This window comes from Vulpes lagopus, chromosome 11 (assembly GCF_018345385.1).
Source record: "Vulpes lagopus strain Blue_001 chromosome 11, ASM1834538v1, whole genome shotgun sequence".
NCBI lineage: Eukaryota > Metazoa > Chordata > Mammalia > Carnivora > Canidae > Vulpes > Vulpes lagopus.
Window position 1 is genome coordinate 75,866,752 of NC_054834.1, and position 25,059 is coordinate 75,891,810.

Sequence of the window (25,059 nt, forward strand, 5' to 3'; positions counted from 1 at the left end):
GTAACACCCAGTGCTCATCGTATTACCTACCCTTCTCAATGCCCATCACCAGGTTACCCCATCCCCCCACCCGTCTCCCTTTATGCAACCCTTTGTTTCCCAGAGTTAGGAGTCTATGGTAGTTTGTCTTCCTCTCTGATTTTTACCCACTCTGTTTCCCCCATTTCCCTTAAGGTCCCTTTCACTATTGGTTCTATTACACATAGGAGTGTCACCAAAGGATAGTTGTCTTTCTCTGATTGACTAATTTCATGCAGCATAATACCCTCCAGTTCCATCCACATTGATGTAAATGGTAGGTATTTGTCCTTTCTGATGGCTGAGTAATATTCCATTGTCTTTATCCATTCATCTGTCAAAGGACGTCGTGGCTCCTTCAACAATTTGGCTATTGTGAACATTGCTGCTATGAATATTGGACTACTATGTCATTGCACTACATGTGTATCTTTGAGGTAAATGCCCAGTAGCGCAACTGATGCATCTTTGGAAAGCTCTATTTTTAACTTCTTGAGGAGCCTCCACACTATTTTCCAGAGAGGCTGCAAAGTGGCACTTTTTTCTCTTCAGTAAGTTGCTCAAGCCACTAGGAATCATCTTTGTTCTTTCTCCCAACCCCCCATCAAGTCACCACATCATAACTAGAACAGCCTCATAGGCATCTTCCAAACCAGTCGACTACTTATTAACTTCTGCTTCATACCACGGGCTGGTCCTGGTCCTTTTTTATCTGCTCTTGTTCTGGATTATTTCCCACATTACAACCAGAAGTATAATAGTATACTTTGTTTTTTTTTTTAACTTTTTTTTTTATGCAGCTCCCGACCGGACCACCCAAGGGACAGAGCGTGCGCTAATCCAACAATTGGTGGACAAGCTGCGTAAAAATAACAATCGGCAGACAGGCTGCGTAGCGACCAAAGAAAGCGCCGGGGCCGGTGCTCCGACGGGTGGGCCAGAAGGCCTCTCCCAACCCCCGGCTTCGCGCAACCCAAGGGCGGTGTCGCCACGCAGCGCACGCGCACATCGTGGCCAAGCCTGCGCGCGCGTGCGCGCTCCCGCTACGCGAGGCGAGGAAGCGCGTTTGCGCATGTGCAGAACGCCCGGCTGGCGGGGAGGAGGAGCGCAGCGACGCGTGCGCAGAAGGCCTGGCGGGCGCGCGGCAAAAGCCAAAGCGCCCGCGGGGGGTCTGAGAGAGTCACGGAGTCGCGCTCCTCGGGCCGTGGACGCCCGCCGCTTTTGGGGGCGCTCTCTAGTGGCAGCTTCGGCTGAGGCCACTTTTACGAGGCGCGAAGAACTCTAAGCCTGTGTAGGAGCCTGGCCGGGCCTGGGAAGTTCTTGGGTCTGAGGTAATGGCCCACAGAGGCCTGGTGCTCCCCTGAAGTTGGCGCTTTCTTGCCTTTATTTTCCGAGGGAGAGTTTTGAGGCCCGGCCGCCACCGTCCCGCAGATACCCCCAAGGGCTAGGCGGGGTGGCCGCTTGCGGGCCGCGGGAGTGCGAGAGAGTCCGGGGTCGGTGGGGTGGGGGGCGCCTCGTACAGACCCGCTTCCCGGGCTGAGCGCCCCGGGGGCCCCAGCAGTCCTAGGCCAGACCCTGGCCGCTCGGCGCCTTAGAACGCCTCCGCCTCCCTTTTGCCCCCTCCCTCCGCCTCCCCATCCCTCCCCCCCTCCCATTTCCCCTCCCTCCACCTCTGTCCCCTTCTCCCCTCCCTGCCCTCCCTCTCTGTCCCCCTTCGCTTTCCCCCACCAAGGAAAACACTTGCTCTGGTCTGCAGCCTTCCCTGGACCCAGGCATAGCGGTTGCCATGAAAGCAAGGCTAGTCCCTTTGAGACCTTTCTTGTCACATCATGTTTTAGTAATCTGTGAGTTTCTGCTTTTGAATGCCTGACTGAACCTCGGAGGTGAAGAGTTGAGTCCTGGTCCTTGATGAGGCTTCTCCGGGTTTTGAACCTCGGCGTCTGAGAAAGCGGGAAGATGCACACGGGCATCTTGTAGATGCACATCTACACATCTACATCCTTGGTTTTTCTGAACGTTAGTTCCTTCATTTGCACCTGTGCTGGTAGTAAATCTACCACAGTATCCCAACAGTCTACCCAAAATCTTTCTCTGGGTATCTCATGGGGCACCTTGAAATTGAGCATGTCCCAGTAAGGACTTCATATCGTCCCCTCAAAAATTTACTAAGGCTACCTTTTCCAGGAAGTCGCACTTTTAAAAGTTTTATTTAAATTCCATTTACCGGGCAGCCTGGGTGGCTCAGCGGTTTAGCACCACCTTCAGCCTAGGGTGTGATCCTGGAGACATGGGATCAAGTCCCATGTTGGCCTCCCTGCATGGAGCCTGCTTCTTCTTTCTTTTTTTAAATAAATTTATTTTTTATTGGTGTTCAATTTGCCAACATATAGAATAACACCCAGTGCTCATCCCATCAAGTGCCCCCCCTCAGTGCCCATCACCAGTCACCCCTATCCCCGGCCCAGCTCCCCTTCCACCACCCCTAGTTCCTTTCCCAGAGTTAGGAGTCTCTCATGTTCTGTCTCCCTTTCTGATATTTCCCACTCATTTTTTCTCCTTACCCCTTTATTCCCTTTCACTATTTTTTGTATATTCCTCAAATGAATGGAGTCTGCTTCTTTGTCTCTGCCTCTCTCTCTCTCTCTCTCTCTCTCTGTCTCTCATGAATAAATAAATGGAATCTTTAAAAAAATAAGTAAAAATAACTTCCATTTGCCAACATGTAGTGTAACACCCAGTGCTCATCGTATTACCTACCCTTCTCAATGCCCATCACCAGGTTACCCCATCCCCCCACCCGTCTCCCTTTATGCAACCCTTTGTTTCCCAGAGTTAGGAGTCTATGGTAGTTTGTCTTCCTCTCTGATTTTTACCCACTCTGTTTCCCCCATTTCCCTTAAGGTCCCTTTCACTATTGGTTCTATTACACATAGGAGTGTCACCAAAGGATAGTTGTCTTTCTCTGATTGACTAATTTCATGCAGCATAATACCCTCCAGTTCCATCCACATTGATGTAAATGGTAGGTATTTGTCCTTTCTGATGGCTGAGTAATATTCCATTGTCTTTATCCATTCATCTGTCAAAGGACGTCGTGGCTCCTTCAACAATTTGGCTATTGTGAACATTGCTGCTATGAATATTGGACTACTATGTCATTGCACTACATGTGTATCTTTGAGGTAAATGCCCAGTAGCGCAACTGATGCATCTTTGGAAAGCTCTATTTTTAACTTCTTGAGGAGCCTCCACACTATTTTCCAGAGAGGCTGCAAAGTGGCACTTTTTTCTCTTCAGTAAGTTGCTCAAGCCACTAGGAATCATCTTTGTTCTTTCTCCCAACCCCCCATCAAGTCACCACATCATAACTAGACAGCCTCATAGGCATCTTCCAAACCAGTCGACTACTTATTAACTTCTGCTTCATACCACGGGCTGGTCCTGGTCCTTTTTTTATCTGCTCTTGTTCTGGATTATTTCCCACATTACAACCAGAAGTATAAATAGTATACTTTTTTTTTTTTTTTAAATTTTTTTTTTATTTTTATTTATTTATGATAGTCACAGAGAGAGAGAGAGAGAGGCAGAGACACAGGCAGAGGGAGAAGCAGGCTCCATGCACCGGGAGCCCGACGTGGGATTCGATCCCAGGTCTCCAGGATCGCGCCCTGGGCCAAAGGCAGGCGCTAAACCGCTGCGCCACCCAGGGATCCCTAAATAGTATACTTTAACTCACAACTATGTGGTCATTTACCCTTCAGTACCTTCCCATTGCTCTTAGGATAGACTCCACAAATCATAACCTGGACTAGAAATAAGGCCTTCATCCCTTCTCTGGTTATACCTTCTTAGATGATCTCATCTGTTCACTAGCCTTAAATACTGTCTAAACACTGATGACTTAAATTTGTATTTCTGGGACCCCTGGGTGGCTCATGGTTGAACATCATCTGCCTTTTGCTCAGGGCATCATCCTTGGATCCAGGATCAGGTCCCACATTGGGCTCCCCGCAGAAAGCCTGCTTCTCCCTCTGCCTGTGTCTCTGCCTCTCTCTGTGTGTCTCTTAGGAATAAATAAAATCTTTATTTTTTTTAAAATTTATTTATGATAGTCACAGAGAGAGAGAGAGAGAGAGAGGCAGAGACACAGGCTGAGGAAGAAGCAGGCTCCATGCACCGGGAGCCTGATGTGGGATTCGATCCCGGGTCTCCAGGATCGCGCCCTGGGCCAAAGGCAGGCCCCAAACCGTTGCGCCACCCAGGGATCCCAATAAAATCTTTAAAGAAAATAATTTTATATTTCCATCCTGATTTCCATCCCTTGCATACTAGGTGACCATCCTCTTGGTATATCCACTGAGATGTCTAATGGACTTCTTGGACTTAACCAAAACAAAATGACTGAGTTTCTCCACAAATCTTTCTCTAGAATCCTTCCTCATCTTAGTAAAGGGTATGTACCATTATCCACCTAATATGATAGCAAAGGCTAAAAACATAAGAGTCATCCTTGAATCCCACACTTAGTCCATCAGTCTCAAATATATCCCAGATTCAACTATTTACTAACCACTGAGACGTTCCAGTCAAAATCAGCAGCATCTTTCTCTTGGACTACTACAAAAGCTTCCTGAGTGGTTCCCTGCTTCTACTCTTACCTTTGTACAGTTCATCTTTCTTTTTTATTTCTTTCTTTTGTTTTTAAGACTTTATTTATTTGAGAGGGGGAGAGAGAAGCAGACTCCCCACTGAGCAGAGAGCCTGATATGGGGCTCACTCCAGGATGCTAGGATCATGACCTGAGAGCCAAAGGCAGACGCTCAGCCAACTGAATCTGCCCTCCCAACTTCAATAGAAGTTTTTTGATCTTGTGAGATAGGGATAGGAAAGCATTATACACACTGAATGTGCATTTAAATATGAGGTTTTTGTTAAGGCTTGTTCACCATTAGATCCCAGTGGTTTTGATGGTTTTTCAAAGTACAAAGCTTTATGTTTCTTAGCAGTTATAATTTATTTCATTATTTTAGAGCTAGGCTTAGGTGGTAAAATATAAATAATTGAAGCTAATATGGAGTCTAGGCCAGTTCATAGTCAGCTGGACTATCTTGCTTTAGCAATACATATGAGTTTTAATCTTATCCTGATGTATGACCTTTGCCAAGATGATGATCTCAAGTCAGGTATATCTTTTTGTAAATACAGTTCTTATCTTCCCAGTATCTCAACAGAATTGATTAAAGTTAGTAAAATATTTCAAATTTCCTCTGTGAAATTTTCTCTCTTTACATAAAATGTAATTTTTTTTTAAGATTTATTTATTCATTCATGAGAGACAGAGAGAAAGGGGCAGAGACAGAGTCAGAGGGAGAAGCAGGCTCCTCACAGGGAGCACAACGTGGGACTCGATTCCAGATCCCAAGACCACGACCTGAGCCAAAGGCAAATGCTCAACCGCTGAGCCACCCAGGCATCTCCATAAAAAGTAATTTGGTTTTCTTATTAACTTAATTTCTTCAGAATCTGCCATTGTTTCATGGCAAGAACACAGCTGTATATTTTAGAAGCTTTCTTTTTCACACTTGCCTGTATCAGCCTAATGTCACTAAGACCCATGACATATGTACATCATGGACTCATAGAGTTTTTAGCTCAAAATTGTGAAAGTCATTCCTTTCTCTCTACCTAAGGATACTCTCTCCATAATTTGCCCTTCTGAAACTACTGATGCTTTTTACGCTGATTTAACTTTTTCTTCCTTACATGTACTGCTTCAGGGCAACTCACCCAGTGGTATAACCGAAAAATAAAACGTCCTTTATTGCCTGCAGTTTTACATCCAAATGCTTTTTGGGGGATCCCTGGGTGGCGCAGCGGTTTGGCGCCTGCCTTTGGCCCAGGGCGCGATCCTGGAGACCCGGGATCGAATCCCACGTCGGCCTCCCGGTGCATGGAGCCTGCTTCTCTCTCTCTCTCTCTCTCTCTGTGACTATCATAAATTTAAAAAAAAAATTTAAAAATGCTTTTTGGGTTCTTGGGGGTGGTAGGATGTTTAGAGTGCTGCAAAACGATGTGAATTCTAATAGGTTGGTTGTCATTAAACAAGCCCTACTACTGGGAAGGATGGTGAAATGAGATACCATTCTATTGCTTTTCTAGAATAAGGTGCACAGTCTGGACCTATTGACCAATGGTAGTTTTTCCGATAGCTTTTAGGATGGTTAAGATGTAGGTGGAAGAGGTACTTAGGTGCAAAGGGTAGCTTAAGAGATTAATTTAGTCTCCTTTCTGGTCTGTTAAGTTGTCCAGTAGGCCTTTTGGGTTGATTTTAGTGCATCTTCTTACCTCTCTGTTAGGTTTAGTTACTTTTCTCTCAAACAAAACAAAACAAACTCTGATACAGTTCCAAAGGCAAATCTATTCCTGAACAAATGCCAAGAGCATTTTAAAGATTGTATCTAAAGAGTAGGAAGAAACCTAATGAGAAAGAATGACATCAATAAGCATGAAAGTATCCTGGGTAGTCTTAGATTAGTCTCTTCTTGTCCCATATCTTAACTCTTTGTTTTGTTTTTAAATAAAGAATAACCTATGTGTAGAGCACTACAATAAGCAATTATACCTGCATTATTTCATTAGCCATACTAGTCACCCTGAAAGGTGAAGAAACTGAGAATAGTTCCTTTTGAAAAATAGAGCTTGAAGACAAACAAATGTGAACGTAACCCTTTAACCCCAAGAAGTAATTCTAAAGCTTACGTTTTGGTTTTGTTTTGTTTTTTATTTTTTATTATTTTTTATTTTATTTTTTAAAAATTTATTTATTTATTTATGATAGTCACAGAGAGAGAGAGAGGCAGAGTCATAGGCAGAGGGAGAAGCAGGCTCCATGCACCGGGAGCCCGATGTGGGATTCGATCCCGGGTCTCCAGGATCGCGCCCTGGGCCAAAGGCAGGCGCCAAACCTCTGTGCCACCCAGGGATCCCTGTTTTTTTTTTAAAGATTGTATTTATTCATGAGAGACACACGGACAGAGAGAGAAAGGCGGAGACACAGGCAGAGAGAGAAGCAGGCTTCATGCAGGGAGCCCGATGTAGGACTCAATCCCAGGACTCCAGGATCACACCATGAGCCAAAGGCAGACATTTAAACTGCTGAGCCACCCAGGCATCCCTTACATTTTGGTTTGATGCCTTTGTACCCAGGTTGAGTTTGTCTTGAATTATCCACAATTACAAGAGTGACCAGGGTTACAATTTAATAAAGTGACTGACAGGGTGCTGTGTTGTAATGGAAAATATGTGGGCCAAAGGAATCAACAGTCTTGAGGAGTGTTAAACCTGGTTCCATACTGAGTTCCACATGACCTTGTGGAAGTTATTTCCTCTTTGGTGAAATCAGTTTCTTCTCGTATGAGAAGAGCGAACTTAAACTTCTTCTCGTACCCTAAAACAAAGGGCACTTCAGGCTATAGGCAACCATGAATCTCTAATTGGAAATATTCTCTAGTATAGAATCTCTAGTCTAAATATACTTCAGTAGACCCAGGCAGACCTCTGAGACCAAAGATTTGTGAAGGTGGAAGGAAAAGCTAGTCATTTGTCTTCAATCTCAGTTCTGAAACTTGGGTAGTAAATATCAGTGAGATTTCTCTATGTTGTTGCCCATACTCTATGGCCATACTCTATGTTGCCCATACTCTATGCCCATACTCTATACTCTATGTTGTTGCCCATACTCAGTGGTCACAAAGCCTGTCATATTAGATCTGCCCAGTAAATGTAATTTGAATAAATGCTTATGAAAGTCTTTTATTCTTTAACTGTGGAGGATTTTTGCATCAAATGTCACCAGATATATTTAGTGACAGTACTTCCTCATCATATCCTTCCATCTCAGTAGTCAATATCATTATCCTCATATAACAATCAGCCCTGGTTTAGATTCTATGCACTGACCCAGATATTTCTTTATGTGAAAAAAAATTACTAAAAAACTTTAAAAATTTAACATCATTGCCTACATGTCATTTAAATCTAATTATTGGGAATTTTCAAAGAAAGGTTCTTGATTGGGATTTGCAGACTTTTTGCACTGAGATTAAATATAGTTTTCTTCTTAAATTTGCTTTTTTTAGTGAAGCATTAAGAGAGAAACGTCAAATCTATCAAAACAGCTAATGTTTATACAATACTCTAGAATGTATGAAGTGCTATTTACAATGTAATCTTATTTAATCCCACAGTAACTCCAGGGGTAGATGGGATTCCCATTTGTTAGTGAAGAAACTGAGAAATGATGAAGCTAAGTGACATGCTCAGGGTCTAATGACGAATAAGAGGGAGAGCTAGGACTCACACCTTGATCCTCCAATTCCAAATCTTATGTCTTTCCAACTGTTGCGTACTGCCTCTACACTTTTCTTTTTTGTTTTAAACCCATCTTGTTTTTTGATCATCTAAAAATGGGTTGAGAGTCTGACCCTTCATCTGTTAAGATTTCATAGTGTCATCATGACTACAGTACTCAAGTTGGAAAATAACCTTGTGAAACCTCTGAACCACTACTACTATGTGGTTCTTTTGGATTATGCTGTCTAATCTTTATTTTCAAGTGAGGGAATTAGTGTGTGGTGTTTGTTTCTGAAGCAGGCAGCCAGCAATTAACAGGCAGGCCCCAGCCAGAGAGGGCTGTTTTTACCTCTTTCAGACAGCCAGCTGTGGCCCAGTACATGAAGTTTCCTTGCTGGATTGTCATTTCCAGCAAATGTTCTTCATTTCCTTTGCTCTGATCCCCCAGACTTCAGTCTGTGGTCAGAGGTGACTGCATTTTAGGAGAACCCTCTGAATAACTGAAAGCTAAATTTTTGTGGCAGCAACCTAAGTCTCACCAGGTGGGCTCCTTTCCTGCTACAAAAGTCACCTTGGCAGCAAAAACAATCAAATCTAGCTGGGTTCTTGCCATGCTTTGGGCATGGGAAACAGCAAACTTTTTTTTTTTTTTCTTTCAGGATATGAACAATATTTCCCCTCTGGTAACTTTGCAATTGGCACCAACTATTCCTTTTCATTTTTGACTGCAATTCTAGTCTAAATAGTCTCATGGGTTCTGGCTCCAACCTCCTGTCATTCTAATCCCAAGTAGCCGAGATCAGACACTGGGATATCTCTTTACTGGCAGCCCCAGACATGAACTTTGGAAATTATGGGAAATTCCATTCTTTGGGCACATAGATCTCCTGACTCCACCATACAAGAGATTTCCCTCCTGAGTAGAAATGGGACTAGGGTAATATGAAGGAAAGAATAATGAAAATAGTCCTTTATTTGTATATAATATTTTAGTACTTACAAAATGATTTTATATTCATTGTATTATTTTTTTGTACTAACCCCCCCCCCCCCCCGCCCATAAAAGCAGAGTGGAAAAGTGGATAAGAGCATCAAGTCTGGCCTTATATTACCTCATTTTGAAACTTGATTCCAGCATTCATATAGCTATGGAGAGGTTACTTCATCTCTCAGTACCTCAGTTTCCTTATCTATGAAATTTAGACTATTGATTTCAGGCTTATTCTGAGGATTGAGTGAGATATATATATAAAGCACTTTGAATAGGGCAAAACAAACAGTTGTTACTGTTGTTATTATTGTATAAGTAAGAAAACCAAGGTTCAGAGAAACTAAGGGATATTTGAGCTTAAGTTCAAACCTAAATTATTCTTTGTGTCTGTTCTGTCTGCCCCATCTTAGCTGTCTCAGAAACCAATACTTTGTGTTTGTGTGTAGGTAGTTTTTATCCTTGGGAACTCTGGATCTCTAATCTCATTATTTATTACTCAAACTTTCATATGAAGAGACAGAACATATAGGGCTTATTATCTCTTCAAGTAAAAAGGCACAGAAAAGTCCTAGTGACTTAGAAAATCACGAATCACTGTGCTTGATTCTTCTGAGTGTACCAAATGCCCTCTTGGAGGAGAAGAGACATGCCATTCTTCTTTTTTCATCTTTCCCCTTTCCTGAGTTTCCCTCAGAACCTTAAGTGAGCAGAGATTCTAGAATAGGAAAAGTAAAACTAGTAAGCTCTAGGAGGATGGTAGGCACTCTTATGGCACAGGGCAGTCTCAAGTGGTGAAGAGGAAGAGTGGTTGAGAGGTAGGAAAGAGTGTTCCTCAGCAGAACTGGGAAACATTAGTGTACATCCTTATTTGCTGTATTAGCTGTGGTAAGAAATTGTGTTTATCCCTTAACTTTATCTAAAATTAACAGCAGAGGTCTTCCTAATTGTGCCACCTATTGGTGCATTTGGATTGTTTCAGTATTTGACCTGAGATCTCTTCACATTGGCCTAGGTTCCAGGGAAAGTGGGGACAAGGGAGGAGAATAGATTCAAGAGATATTTGAGAGATAGATTTAATCCTAACAAAAACCTTGTGAGTCGTCAGATGTTAGTATCAGTCAGTAGTCTTATGGAGAGAAGTGATTTGCCCAAGGTTGTAAGATAAACTAAAACTTGAACTCAGGTCTTTTGATTTCAAGTAGAGAGATTACCCACCATCTATCATCCCCAAGTAGGTAGGAAAATGGCCCAGGTGATTAATATAGATGATTAGTATAAAAACTGAGCCTAGGACATAGGCAATGGTGCTGAGTGTTGGACATTTTACTCATGAAGAGAAGCTACAGATTGGGCAGGCTGTCTTTCCCATACCATAAAGTTGGTAAGGAACCATCTTAACTTTTTAATAATTCTCTAATATTTCTGTTTTATTTAGGCTATCATTTGGGAGCAATGAGTTTAAAACCCTTCACCTACCCGTTTCCAGAGACAAGATTTCTTCATGCAGGACCCAATGTGTATAAATTCAAAATTAGATATGGCAACAACATCAGGTAATTTTAAGGCTAGGAGAGTAGTCTTTTCAAATACAGGTTAGTACATTTCCACAGGTCATCCCTTCTCTGCCTTCACTCAGTCCATGAGACTGGCTAAAAATAGCATCTTGTAGGACTCTCTTTCCCAGGTATTTTATATTCCATATGTTATTATTCATGTAAGTTTCTAAATTAGTGATGGCATACCTCTGGAGCAGTGGTTCTCAAGATTTTTTATCTCAGGATCCCATTTTACTCTTAAGATTATTGAGGATCCCAAAGAGGTTTTGATTATGTGGGTTATACCTGTCAATATGTATCATATAAAGATTTTTAAAAATCGAAATAATATATTTATTAATCTAAAATAATATTAAATGTTAACAAATAACTCTTTATTAAAAATAACTATATTTCTAGGGGCATCTGAGTGGCTCAGTTGGTTAAGTGTCTGACACTTGATTTGGGCTCAGGTCATAATCTCAGGGTCATGAGATGGAACCCCACATCAGGTTCTGTATTCAGTAGGGAGTCTGCTGGAGATTCTTTCTTTTCCTCTCCCTCTGCCCCTCCCCTTGTTTGTTCTCTCTCTCTCTCAAATAAAAAATCTTTAAAAAAAGAACTGTATTTCTAAAAAAATTAATTGGCATTAAAACAATTGGCATTGTTTACATGCCTGGGATTTACCCCAGGAATGCAATGATGGTTCAACATACAGAAATCAACCAATAAAAAAAAAAAAAAACAAACAAACAATATAATACACTGCATTAATAGAATGAAGGGGGAAAAAACACATGATCATCCCAATTGATAAAAGGCATTTAAGGTAGATGGCTTCTCCTTTGCTGTCCTGCCTGCTGCTCCCTTTTTATGTATTCAGTAAACTTCTACCTACTTAAAAAAAAGAAAAAAGAAAAAAAAAAGCATTTGACCAAATCTAGAACCCTTTCATGATAAAAACACTCAGTTAACTAGGCATAGAGGGGAACTTCTTCAATATGATAAAGGCCATATATGAAAATCCCACAGCTAACATCACTCATTTATGAAAAACTTCAAAAGTTTTTCCCTTAAGATCAAGAACAAAACAAGGATGCCCCCTTTTACCACTTCTCTTCATCATAGTACTGGTTTCTAGCCAGAGCAATTAGGAAAAAGAAATTAAATCATACAAATTGGAAAGGAAGAAGTGCAGCTATATCTGTGGAAGACATGATCTTACACGTAGAAAACCCTAAAGAATCCATATATGCACAGAAAAAAACCTGTTAGACCTGATCAGTGAATTCAGCAGTTTCAGGATAAAAAATCAACGCACAAAATCAGTTGTATTTGTATGCAAAACAATCTGAAAAAAAATTGAGAAAATTCTGATTACAATAGTATCAATAAGAAAAAAAATAATTAGCAATGAATTTAACCACAATGCAAAACTTGCACACTAAAATCTGTGAAAAGTTGCCAAAAGAAATAAAAGACTTAATAGATTTATGTTTGTGTATTGGAAGACTTAATATTATTAAGGTGACAAAGCAATCTACAGATTCAGTGAACTCTATCAAAATCCCAATGGCATATTTTTCAAAAATGGACAAGTGCCCTCTGAGGAAGATGTGGTTACACCTACAGTGGAGCCTTGGACACCCCACTCCTGCTCCTAACTCACCACTGTTCACTCTGGCCAAGGAACAAGTCAGTCAGGAACCACGCCACAGCCATGGCTTTTAAAAACACCAGGGAGAGGGATCCCTGGGTGGCGCAGCAGTTTAGCGCCTGCCTTTGGCTCGGGGCGCGATCCTGGAGACCTGGGATCGAATCCCACGTCGGGCTCCCAGTGCATGGAGCCTGCTTCTCCCTCTGCCTGTGTCTCTGCCTCTCTCTCTCTCTCTGTGACTATCATAAATAAATAAAAATTAAAAAAAAAAAAAACACCAGGGAGACACTTGTGGAACCAGAGGTGGCAATTCACTGAATTAGAATTACACTCACCAGGGGAACCTGAGTGGTTCAGTGGTTGAGTATCTGCCTTTGCCTCAGGTCGTGATCCGAGGGTCCTGGGACCAAGCCCTACATCGGGCTCCCCTTGGGGAGCCTGCTTCTCCCTCTGCCTGTGTCTCTGTATCTCTGTGTCTCTCACGAATAAATAAATAAAATCTTTTAAAAATGCCAGAATTATGGACGCCTGGGTGGCTCAGCGGTTGAGCATCTGCCTTCTGTTCAGGATGTGATCCCACAGTTAGGGATCGAGTCCCACATCAGGCTCCTTGGGGGAAACCTGCTCCCTCTGCCTATGTCTCTGCCTCTCTCTGTGTCTCTCATGAATAAATAAAATCTTTTAAAAAAATTATTCTCACCAGCTACAACAAAAAATCTCTGGAAAAGGTATATGCTGACTTGATCAGAGGTGCAAAGGAAAAGAACCTCAAAGTAGAAGGACCAGTTCAGATGACTACCAAGACTCTGAGAATCACTACAAGAAAAACTTGTGAAGGTTCTGAGATTTGGGATCATTTTCTGATGAGGATCAGCCCTTCTGAGATTGTTAAACAGATTACTTACATCAGTATTGAGCCAAGAGTTAAGGTTGAAGTCACCACTGCAGATGCTCAAGTCAAACTTTTTAATAAATTGTTTATAAGTTACTTAAGAAAATGGATAAGCTCATCTAAAAAATTGATAGGGAATTTCAAGAGACCCTGAATAGCCACAATAATCTTGAAAAAGAACAAAATTGGAAGACTAATACTTGGGCAGTCCTGGTGGCGCAGCGGTTTAGTGCCGCCTGCAGCCCAGGGTGTGATCCTGGAGACCCGGGATCGAGTCCCACGTCGGGCTCCTTGCATGGAGCCTGCTTCTCCCTCTGCCTGTGTCTCTGCCTCTCTCTCTCTCTCTCTCTCTGTGTGTGTTTCTCATAAATAAAAATAAATAAATCTTTAAAAAAAAAAAAAAAAAAAAGGAAGACTAATACTTCCCAATTTAAAAACTTACTACAAAGCTGCAGGTAATCAAAAAATATGGTAATGGCATTAGGACAACTTTATAGACTGTAGAATAGAATTGAGAGCCCAGAAATAAACCTTCACATCTATGGTCAGTTGGTTTTTTACTAGAATGCCAAGACCATTCAATAGAGGAGGAACAGTGTCTTTAATAAATGGTTCTGAGAAGAGTGGATATTCACATTCAGAAAAATGAAGTTAGACCCTTAACTATACTGTATACAAAACTTAACTAAAAATAGATCAGAGATGTAGGGGTACCTGGGTGGCAGAGTTGGTTCGGGGACCAACTCTTGGTTTCAGCTCAGGTCATGATCTCAGGGTCGTGAGACTGAGTCCTGTGTTGGGGTCTGTTTTTCAGCAGGGAATCTGCTTAAGACTCTCTCTCCCTCTGCTCCTCCCTCCTCTAAGTAGATAATAAATCCACCCCCCCTTTTTTAGCTAACCTTTTGGCCTATTTATTGATCTTGGGTCATTTACTTGACTTGGAAACAATGTACAATAAATAGTTCCAATTAAGATGCCACAAACTAAATTTTTCTTCCAGATTTCTAATTGCTCATGGAGAACCAACTTCCATGGTACATGGCATACAGCATAGATTTGAGAGTCAATCCCACAGAAAATATTCATGTAAGCCAAACAAGAAAAATGCTATTTGTTTCTCAGTACATAAACATCACCTGAATTTATCTAACCAACAGACTTATTTAAAAAAATTTTTTTAAAGATTTTATTTATTTATTCATGAGATACACAGAGAGAGGGAGAGGCAGAGACACAGGCAGAGAGAGAAGCAGGCTCCACGCAGGGAGCCTGATGCGGGACTTGATCCCAGGACCCCAGGATCACGCCCTGGGCCGAAGGCAGGCGCCAAACCACTAAGCCACCCAGGGATCCCCTAAAATTTTTTTAATTTGAAAATAATAACAGGAATTACAGGATTCTTCTTGTTTTCTTTTTTTTTTTTTTTTTACTTTTTTTAAAATTTTTATTTATTTATTTATGATAGTCACAGAGAGAGAGAGAGAGGCAGAGACACAGGCAGAGGGAGAAGCAGGCTCCATGCACCGGGAGCCAGACATGGGATTCGATCCCGGGTCTCCAGGATCGTGCCCTGGGCCAAAGGCAGGCGCCAAACCGCTGTGCCACCCAGGGATCCCCTCTTCTTGTTTTCAAGAGAACTTCCCAGAAGGAGGTGGAGGACCAAGAAACCACCTGCCTGCTTGGTGGCAGCTCATGAAGGGGCAGGACCAAGAATCTTCTGGATGTTCTGTCGAATTGACATGGTACAGAAAATATACAGAAAGATGAAGGAGGGATCCCTGGGTGGCGCAGCGGTTTAGCGCCTGCCTTTGGCCCAGGGCGTGATCCTAGAGACCCAGGATCGAATCCCACGTCAGGCTCCTGGTGCATGGAGCCTGCTTCTCCCTCTGCCTATGTCTCTGCCTCTCTCTCTCTCTCTCTCTCTCTGTGTGTGTGACTATCATGAATAAATAAATTTTAAAAAAAAATTTAAAAAAAAAAAAAAAGAAAAGAAAGATGAAGGAACAGTCTGTGGTGTCATCCCCCAGCAGGTTTTGATAAGGTAGATCTTGGATATAGGAGAGGGAGGTGAAAAGTAGTTTTGCTGCCACTCTACCATCAAATATGGAATTGAACATTCCCATTAGGGCAGTAAAACAAAAGCCAATTGCAAACATGGATTTCATTCGGATAGGTCCCTGTTGTTATTTTTCAGTTTTGTGTTGTCTACCAAATGACTGTCATTGTTTCCTTCTTATTTCCATTTTTAAAAATATTTTATTTATTTATTCATGAGAAACGGAGAGAGAGAGGCAGAGACACAGACAGAGTGAGAAGCAGGCTCCATGCAGTGAGCCCAATGTGGGACTAAGACTCGATCCCGGGTCTCCAGGATCACGCCCTGGACTGAAGGTGACGCTAAACCATTAAGCCACCCAGACTGGCCCCGATTTCTTTCTTTCTTTCTTTCTTTCTTTCTTTCTTTCTTTCTTTCTTTCTTTCTTTCTTTCTTTCTCTCTTCCTCCCTTCCTCTTTTCCTCTCTTCCTCTTTTTCTTTCTCTTTCTCTTTCTTTCTCTTTCTCTTTTCTTTTCTTTTCTTTTCTTTCTTTTTTCTTTTCTTTTCTTTTCTTTTTTTTCTTTTCTTTTCTTTTCTTTCTTCTTTCTTTTTAATTCATGAGAGACAGACAGCAAGAGAGGCAGAGACATAGGCAGAGGGACAAGCATGCTCCCCGCAGGGAGCCTGATGCAGGACTTGATTCCAGGACTCTGGGATCACCACCTGAGCCAAAGGCAGATGCTCAACCACTGAGCCATCCAGGTGCCCTTCTTTTCCAAGTTTTTACTCTGTTTTTCCACCTCCGCTTTCAGTCTCTTGTACTTGTCTGTCCTGTAAACCAGGACCCAAGTGATACCCTCGGCAAGAAGAGCCATACACACAGAGATAAAAACGATGAGCACTGTGTCTGCAAACATGATGTTCATCTTGGACTTTCCTTTCTGCAGTCTCACCTGTCGGGGGGGAAATGCTTGAGAGCTCCCAAAAATGAAATGACAACAACTTCTCTGGATTTCTGGACCACCAAAGAACATGCTAGCAGACTGGGCAATAATAAAATCATTTAAAAAATAGATCAAAGAGGGATGCCTGGGTGGCACAGGGGTTGAGTGTCTGCCTTTGGCTCAGGGCATGATCCTGGGATCTGGGATGGAGTCCTGCATTCAACTCTTTGTGGGGGACCTGCTTCTCCCTCTGCCTATGTCTCTGCATCTCTCTCTTTCTGTCTCTCATGAATAAATAAATGAAATCTTAAAAAAAATAGATCAAAGAGCTAAAACTATAAAACTGTTAGGAGGAAACAAATCTTCATGACTGAATTTGGCAGTGGTTTCTTAAAATACAATACCAAAGGCATAGGCAACAAAAGAAATTAGATACATTTGAACTTCACTAAAAACTGTGCATCAAAGGACACTATCAATAGAGTGAAAGGGAACCCACAGATAGGAGAAAATACTTGTAAATCATATATATGATAAGAGTTTAATATATAGACTACAGAAAGAAGTATAACTCAACAGCAAAAAATAAAATCAATTTAAAAATGGACGCGGGACTTGAATAGATGTTCTTCAAAGGAGATATTTGAATGGCAAACAAGCACATGAAAAGATGCTCAATATCATTAGTAACTAGGGAAATGCAAATCCAAATCACAATGAGATGCCACTTCACACCTACTAGGATAGCTATATTAAAAAAAAAAAGCAAAATAGCAGTTGGCAAGGATGTGGAGAAATTGGAAGCCTTGTATAGTGCTGATAGGAATATAAAATAGTGCACCTGCCATGGAAAACAATTTGGCAGTTCCTCAAAGTTAAACATAGAATTACCATATGATCCAGCAATTTCATTCCTAGGTATATGCCCAAAAGAATTGAAAATGGGGACTCAAGCAGATGCTTGTACAAACAATGTTCAGGCCTGTATTATTCACAGTAGCCAGAAGGTGGAAACAACACAGTGTCCATCAAATTGGTGAATGGATAAACAAAATGCAGTTCGTATGTGTGGTATATACATATATACAATAAAATAGTATTTAGCCATAAAAAGAATTGCAAAAGCAATGAAGTTCTGATACAGGTACATAGATGAACTTTGAAAACATTATGCTAAGTGAAGTAACCCAATAACAAAAGAAAAAATGTATGACTCTGCTATGAAATATTTTTTTGCTTCTATGAAATATTAAATAGGAAAATTCATAGACACAGGAGACTAGGAGTCACCAGGGGGAAGGTGGAAGGCAAAATGGGGAATTATTAACTAATAATTACAGTGTTTCTGTTTGGGAAGATAAACTTTGGAAATAATGGTGATGATTGCACACCATAGTTATGAGTGTAATTAATACTATTGAATTGTATACTTAAAAATGGTTACAATGACAAATTTTAAGTTATATGTATTTTACCACAATTTAAAAATAATACATCCATTAAATGTTAACACATTTTTATTTTTTTATTTATTTTTTTAATTTTTATTAATTTATGATAGTCACAGAGAGAGAGAGAGAGGCAGAGACATAGGCAGAGGAAGAAGCAGGCTCCATGCACCAGGAGCCCGATGTGGGACTCGGTCCCAGGTCTCCAGGATCGCGCCCTGGGTCAAAGGCAGGCGCCAAACCGCTGCGCCACCCAGGGATCCCTTAACACATTTTTATTAACAATAACCATATTTTCTAAGAGAAAATATTAATGAGAAGATTGGCATTGTTTTAAATTTTTGCAAATTTCATTAGTGTCTGGTTTAAAAGAAGGCTGCTAGATTATATCTGCTTCTGCATTCAATCTGTTGTGAATTTTTTTTGGTGGGGGGTTGAGTTATATGAAAAAAATCCAGCCCCACATAGATTTGTAGTTGGGAAGCATAGAGATTTGGTAATAGATTTCACAAATCATTGTGAATATTCTTTTGACCCTGCATCAAAACTTAGCAAATGGTAGTTGTTTTGTTTTAACATAGGTGTTTTGTTTTTTTTTTTTTTTTGAGAGAGAGAGAGCAGGTGGAGAGGCGGAAGGAGAGTCTTTAAAAATTTTTTTTATTTATTTATTTTAGAGAAAGAGAGAATGCATGCCCATGCATGAGCAGGGGGAGGGGCAGAGGGAGAGAGAGAGGAGACAAAGAATCCCAAGCAGACAGCACGGAGTCTGGCTGGGGGGCTCTATCTTATGTCCCATGATATCATGACCTGAGCCAAAAACCAGGAGTTGGACACTAAACCACCTGAGCCAACCAGGCTTCCCTAATGCAGTAGGTGTTTGTTTGTTTAAAGACTAGAGAGAGGGATCCCTGGGTGGCGCAGCGGTTTGGCGCCTGCCTTTGGCCCAGGGCGCGCGATCCTGGAGACCCGGGATCGAATCCCACGTCGGGCTCCGGGTGCATGGAGCCTGTTTCTCCCTCTGCCTGTCTCTGCCTCTCTCTCTCTCTCTCTGTGACTATCATGAATAAATAAATAAAATCTTAAAAAAAAAAATTATAAAAAATAAATAAATAAATAAAAGCCATCGATCTGTCTTGTTCTGTGAATGAATCTTTACCTAGAATGATTTTGTAACATGATGTGATTTGTGGTCATTTGAAAAATACTGGTTTACTGACATATAGATCATTTAAATGTCAACATATTTCATTATACAATATCAAAAAATCATATTTGCTAATATCACTACCAATCTTAGAAAAACATTAAAATATTTGAAAGTTGTCAACCTCAGTGTGGTTGATAGAAATTTTTCAAAGTTTAAATTTTTGCTTGAAATTTCAAAAGTAGGGATGCCTGGGTGGCTCAGTGGTTGAGCATCTGCCTTTGGCTCAGGGTGTGATCCTGGAGTCCCGAGATCGAGTACCACATTGGGCTCCCTGCATGGAGCCTCTCTCTCTCTCTCTCTCTCTCTCTCTCTCTCTCTCTCTCTCTGTCATAAAATCCCAAAAAGTTATCATTGACACAAACACTTTCAGTTGCTTTTCTTGAATTGATAAGGTCACTGTTCATTTTTGAGAAAATGTCACATTCCTAAATCCAAATAACAACTATAGTTTGTCTGTTAGCTGGCCATTGAAGTAAAATAACATTCCATGAAAAGACCAGCTAGTTCAGTTTGCAATTTAAACAGTTGCACAAGTGCTTTTCCTCAAGACAATCATCATATTTCAGTTTGCAGCAGAAGTGCTTTATGAGTACTTTCTACTTTATCATGTAATGTATTAAAAAGGTACTTAAGGGTTGAGATTTTATAAAATTATTAATATATTTGATTTATTTTTATATTTATATTTAATTTTTTTCCCCGTGTGGCAGTAAGGATTACCACAACTGCTAGTACAGTTTAGTGCAACTGGCTAGATTTGCACAAAGGCACCAGCAATTTTGCCTCCCATTGCTTTTGCAGTAATGATTGAAATGTTAAAACAAGGAAAAAAAGGGCAAATAACATCTACTATAAATCTACTATAAATTACTATAAAAATAGTTTTACCCTTCGAGATCCCTTGAAAGGGTCTTGAGAGGGATCCCTGGATGGCGCAGCGGTTTGGCGCCTGCCTTTGGCCCAGGGCGCGATCCTGGAGACCCGGGATTGAATCCCACGTCGGGCTCCCGGTGCATGGAGCCTGCTTCTCCCTCTGCCTGTGTCTCTGCCTCTCTCTTTCTCTCTATGTGACTATTATAAAAAAAAAAAAAAAAAAAAAAGAAAGGGTCTTGAGGATACCTGGTGGCCCACAGACTACACTTGAGTACGACTAGTCTAACAAATTATTAATTCTCACAATGGGAATTTCAGGTCTTGGATGGTTAAAGAAGATACTTTGGTACAGCCTTCTACCAAGTCTCAGACCACACCACCTAGGTGATCTCTTTTTCCCGTGAGCCCTGTGTCAACACACACAACTGTTACTTAGTCATGTTTCTGTAGCTCACTGGAAGTGTCATTTTTGCTCTGCTGTCTTCTCTACTGACAATAAAGTCTACTGTCTTCAGAGCTTTCCTTCTTGGTTTACTTATGTCTTGTCTTTTTACCTTCTAGAGGGGAAGAAATAGAGGATAAGGAAGTCATCGTCCAGGAGCTTGAGGTAGGGAAAGAAGCAGATGACTTCTGGGAAAGTTATTCTTTAAGCCAAGGATATGTCCATATTCAGATTTTAATTATTTCCTGTGAACTGAGTCACAACCTCCATTTGATCACTTGGCTTCTCCCTGCCATGTTTTCTCTGCAAAGAAACTTCACTGTTTTTCCAGGGAAATTAAAGCCTGTATCCTTTCTCAGTTCTCCTAGTTGAAGTGTCAGCATCTTTGAGGCTGAGTTCTATTGTTTCCACCAGAGTTCCCAGCCCTCTGCAGCTCTCTTTTGTGGCAGCTGGCGTAGAGAAAGCTTCTGGAGGACTGCCGCCTTCCAGGGCCCTGGGAAACCTCACCCTCCCAACCACCGCCTGGTGGCTTGACGTTCAGGAAACTCAACTGTAAATAGACAAGACTGCTGTGTCTTCACTTTAATTGGAAACATTTGCAATTTGCTTTATTCCCACTTCATTTTCATTCCTTTTCTACCCAGCTTTAGGTTCTCCCACAGGAAGAAGACTGAGCAAATGAACAGCTTTGTAAATTGATAAAAGCATTGCCCAAGGAGTTAGAGCTCTGAGTGCTGGCCCTGGATTCCATCTGTGTTGAGCCACTGATTAGCCATGCGACCCCTTGCAAATAATTCTCTCTTGTGGTCTTAATTGCTTCATTAGTAAAATGAGAGTGCTAAACTAGTTTATTTCTTTTCTAACTTCACAACTCAGTGATTTATGACTGTTCTAATTTATGAAGACATATACTGCTGTATTTCAAAGAATTTGAACACAATGACATATACAAACAAAACTCCGTGAAACTAAAATTTTGAGTCATAGCCTTAATTGTATTTATGTATAGCTCTTTGGTTAAGTGTTGAAAGATGCACTAGGTTCTTACAGGAGCTCACAGACATTGCTATAAATAATAATTATTTTAATATAAGACCCTAACAGTTTTCTGCTTATTTTAATTGTGAGTAGAGCAGAGTTTATTTCACTTTGCTTCCATTAATTTGGGCAGAGAAAAGCTCAAGGCACCATAGTAAAGTGGAAAGCGTGTAAACTTAGAGCCAGTCACACCTGGATTTAAGTTCTGCCTTCACACTGGGATTTTGGGCAAGTCACCTACTTTCTCTGAGCCTGTTTGCCTACCTGTCAATGCGGTTGATAAATAATACCTATTTCCAAGATTCTGGTGAAGATTAGAAATAGATGTGTGCAATGCCTACCACACAGTAAGTAGCTCAATAAATAGTAGCATCTGTATACATTTATAATCCTACCAGATTTTTCAAAGAGCTTTTTATACATTCTTACTCTCAGTTTTGAGTCAGATGTTATCATCCTCTTTTATTTTTTCAGAAAAGGTTTGTTGATAGGCAGTGAGCCTAATGGTTAAAAGAGTAAGCTCTGGAACCCCACTGGGCCTGGGTTCATATCTTGGCTCTACCGTTACTAGCTGTGTAGCCCTCAAAAAATTATTTCACCTCTCGTTGTCTCAGTTTCATTGTCTGTAAAATGGAGATAGTAGAAGTGCCTATTTCATGAGGTCTCTGTGACTGTTAATGTAAAAACAATAACACTTGCTATTGTGATTATCAATAAATATTAGCTATTAAAATTATAAGCCAGGGGCAGCCCTGGTGGCACAGCGGTTTAGCGCCGCCTGCAGCCCAGGGTGTGATCCTGTAGACCTGGGATCGAGTCCCATGTCGGACTTCCTGCATGGAGCCTGCTTCTTCTTCTGCTTGTGTCCCTGCCCCCCCACTCTCTCTATGAATGAATGAATGAATGAATGAATGAATGAATCTTTAAAAAAAATTATAAGCCAGGGGCTCCTGGCTGGATCAGTCAGTGGAGCATACAACTCTTAATCTAAGGGTCATGAGTTGAAGCCCCATGCTGGGCATAGAGATTAAAATAACTAAATTTAAAATTATGGGGAGTAAAAAATTAAGGAAATACATGGATAATGACACCTTTGTGAATTAATACTAGAATTGATACAAGAGGTTAAATGACAAATTTTAATTATATTATTTTACACAAAAAAATCATCTTTATGTTACAATTTTTATTTTTTTATTTATTTTTTTATTTTTTATTAATTTTATGATAGTCACAGAGAGAGAGAGAGAGGCAGAGACCTAGGCAGAGGAAGAAGCAGGCTCCATGCACCAGGAGCCCGATGTGGGACTCGGTCCCAGGTCTCCAGGATCGCGCCCTGGGTCAAAGGCAGGCGCCAAACCGCTGCGCCAACCAGGGATCCCTTAACACATTTTTATTAACAATAACCATATTTTCTAAGAGAAATATTAATGAGAAGATTGGCATTGTTTTAAATTTTTGCAAATTTCATTAGTGTCTGGTTTAAAAGAAGGCTGCTAGATTATATCTGCTTCTGCATTCAATCTGTTGTGAATTTTTTTTGGTGGGGGGTTGAGTTATATGAAAAAAATCCAGCCCCACATAGATTTGTAGTTGGGAAGCATAGAGATTTGGTAATAGATTTCACAAATCATTGTGAATATTCTTTTGACCCTGCATCAAAACTTAGCAAATGGTAGTTGTTTTGTTTTAACATAGGTGTTTTGTTTTTTTTTTTTTTTGAGAGAGAGAGAGCAGGTGGAGAGGCGGAAGGAGAGTCTTTAAAAATTTTTTTTATTTATTTATTTTAGAGAAAGAGAGAATGCATGCCCATGCATGAGCAGGGGGAGGGGCAGAGGGAGAGAGAGAGGAGACAAAGAATCCCAAGCAGACAGCACGGAGTCTGGCTGGGGGGCTCTATCTTATGTCCCATGATATCATGACCTGAGCCAAAAACCAGGAGTTGGACACTAAACCACCTGAGCCAACCAGGCTTCCCTAATGCAGTAGGTGTTTGTTTGTTTAAAGACTAGAGAGAGGGATCCCTGGGTGGCGCAGCGGTTTGGCGCCTGCCTTTGGCCCAGGGCGCGCGATCCTGGAGACCCGGGATCGAATCCCACGTCGGGCTCCGGGTGCATGGAGCCTGTTTCTCCCTCTGCCTGTCTCTGCCTCTCTCTCTCTCTCTCTGTGACTATCATGAATAAATAAATAAAATCTTAAAAAAAAAATTATAAAAAATAAATAAATAAATAAAAGCCATCGATCTGTCTTGTTCTGTGAATGAATCTTTACCTAGAATGATTTTGTAACATGATGTGATTTGTGGTCATTTGAAAAATACTGGTTTACTGACATATAGATCATTTAAATGTCAACATATTTCATTATACAATATCAAAAAATCATATTTGCTAATATCACTACCAATCTTAGAAAAACATTAAAATATTTGAAAGTTGTCAACCTCAGTGTGGTTGATAGAAATTTTTCAAAGTTTAAATTTTTGCTTGAAATTTCAAAAGTAGGGATGCCTGGGTGGCTCAGTGGTTGAGCATCTGCCTTTGGCTCAGGGTGTGATCCTGGAGTCCCGAGATCGAGTACCACATTGGGCTCCCTGCATGGAGCCTCTCTCTCTCTCTCTCTCTCTCTCTCTCTCTCTCTCTCTCTGTCATAAAATCCCAAAAAGTTATCATTGACACAAACACTTTCAGTTGCTTTTCTTGAATTGATAAGGTCACTGTTCATTTTTGAGAAAATGTCACATTCCTAAATCCAAATAACAACTATAGTTTGTCTGTTAGCTGGCCATTGAAGTAAAATAACATTCCATGAAAAGACCAGCTAGTTCAGTTTGCAATTTAAACAGTTGCACAAGTGCTTTTCCTCAAGACAATCATCATATTTCAGTTTGCAGCAGAAGTGCTTTATGAGTACTTTCTACTTTATCATGTAATGTATTAAAAAGGTACTTAAGGGTTGAGATTTTATAAAATTATTAATATATTTGATTTATTTTTATATTTATATTTAATTTTTTTCCCCGTGTGGCAGTAAGGATTACCACAACTGCTAGTACAGTTTAGTGCAACTGGCTAGATTTGCACAAAGGCACCAGCAATTTTGCCTCCCATTGCTTTTGCAGTAATGATTGAAATGTTAAAACAAGGAAAAAAAGGGCAAATAACATCTACTATAAATCTACTATAAATTACTATAAAAATAGTTTTACCCTTCGAGATCCCTTGAAAGGGTCTTGAGAGGGATCCCTGGATGGCGCAGCGGTTTGGCGCCTGCCTTTGGCCCAGGGCGCGATCCTGGAGACCCGGGATTGAATCCCACGTCGGGCTCCCGGTGCATGGAGCCTGCTTCTCCCTCTGCCTGTGTCTCTGCCTCTCTCTTTCTCTCTATGTGACTATTATAAAAAAAAAAAAAAAAAAAAGAAAGGGTCTTGAGGATACCTGGTGGCCCACAGACTACACTTGAGTACGACTAGTCTAACAAATTATTAATTCTCACAATGGGAATTTCAGGTCTTGGATGGTTAAAGAAGATACTTTGGTACAGCCTTCTACCAAGTCTCAGACCACACCACCTAGGTGATCTCTTTTTCCCGTGAGCCCTGTGTCAACACACACAACTGTTACTTAG

General features: G+C 40.9%; 1 protein-coding gene and 1 pseudogene across 14 annotated transcripts in view; one reads left to right on the plus strand and one right to left on the minus strand.

Annotated features, from left to right (window-relative positions):
- MAJIN (membrane anchored junction protein) overlaps window positions 1–25,059 on the plus strand; it is a 37,596-nt gene that overhangs the window by 1,402 nt on the left and 11,135 nt on the right. For 2 of the 14 annotated variants that reach the window (XM_041722229.1, XM_041722240.1), the window contains exons 1-4: window positions 1,198–1,349; window positions 1,857–2,034; window positions 10,797–10,914; window positions 20,514–20,559. In XM_041722229.1, the coding sequence (XP_041578163.1) occupies window positions 10,814–10,914; window positions 20,514–20,559 (147 nt within the window). In that variant the 5' untranslated portion in view covers window positions 1,198–1,349; window positions 1,857–2,034; window positions 10,797–10,813. Of the gene's footprint in view, window positions 1–1,197; window positions 1,350–1,856; window positions 2,035–3,105; window positions 3,201–4,350; window positions 4,472–5,465; window positions 5,504–10,796; window positions 10,915–20,513; window positions 20,560–25,059 lie in introns of those variants that run through there. The other 12 variants (XM_041722231.1, XM_041722232.1, XM_041722243.1 and 9 more) reach the window with 12 other exon arrangements.
- LOC121471450 lies at window positions 15,074–16,439 on the minus strand (annotated as a pseudogene).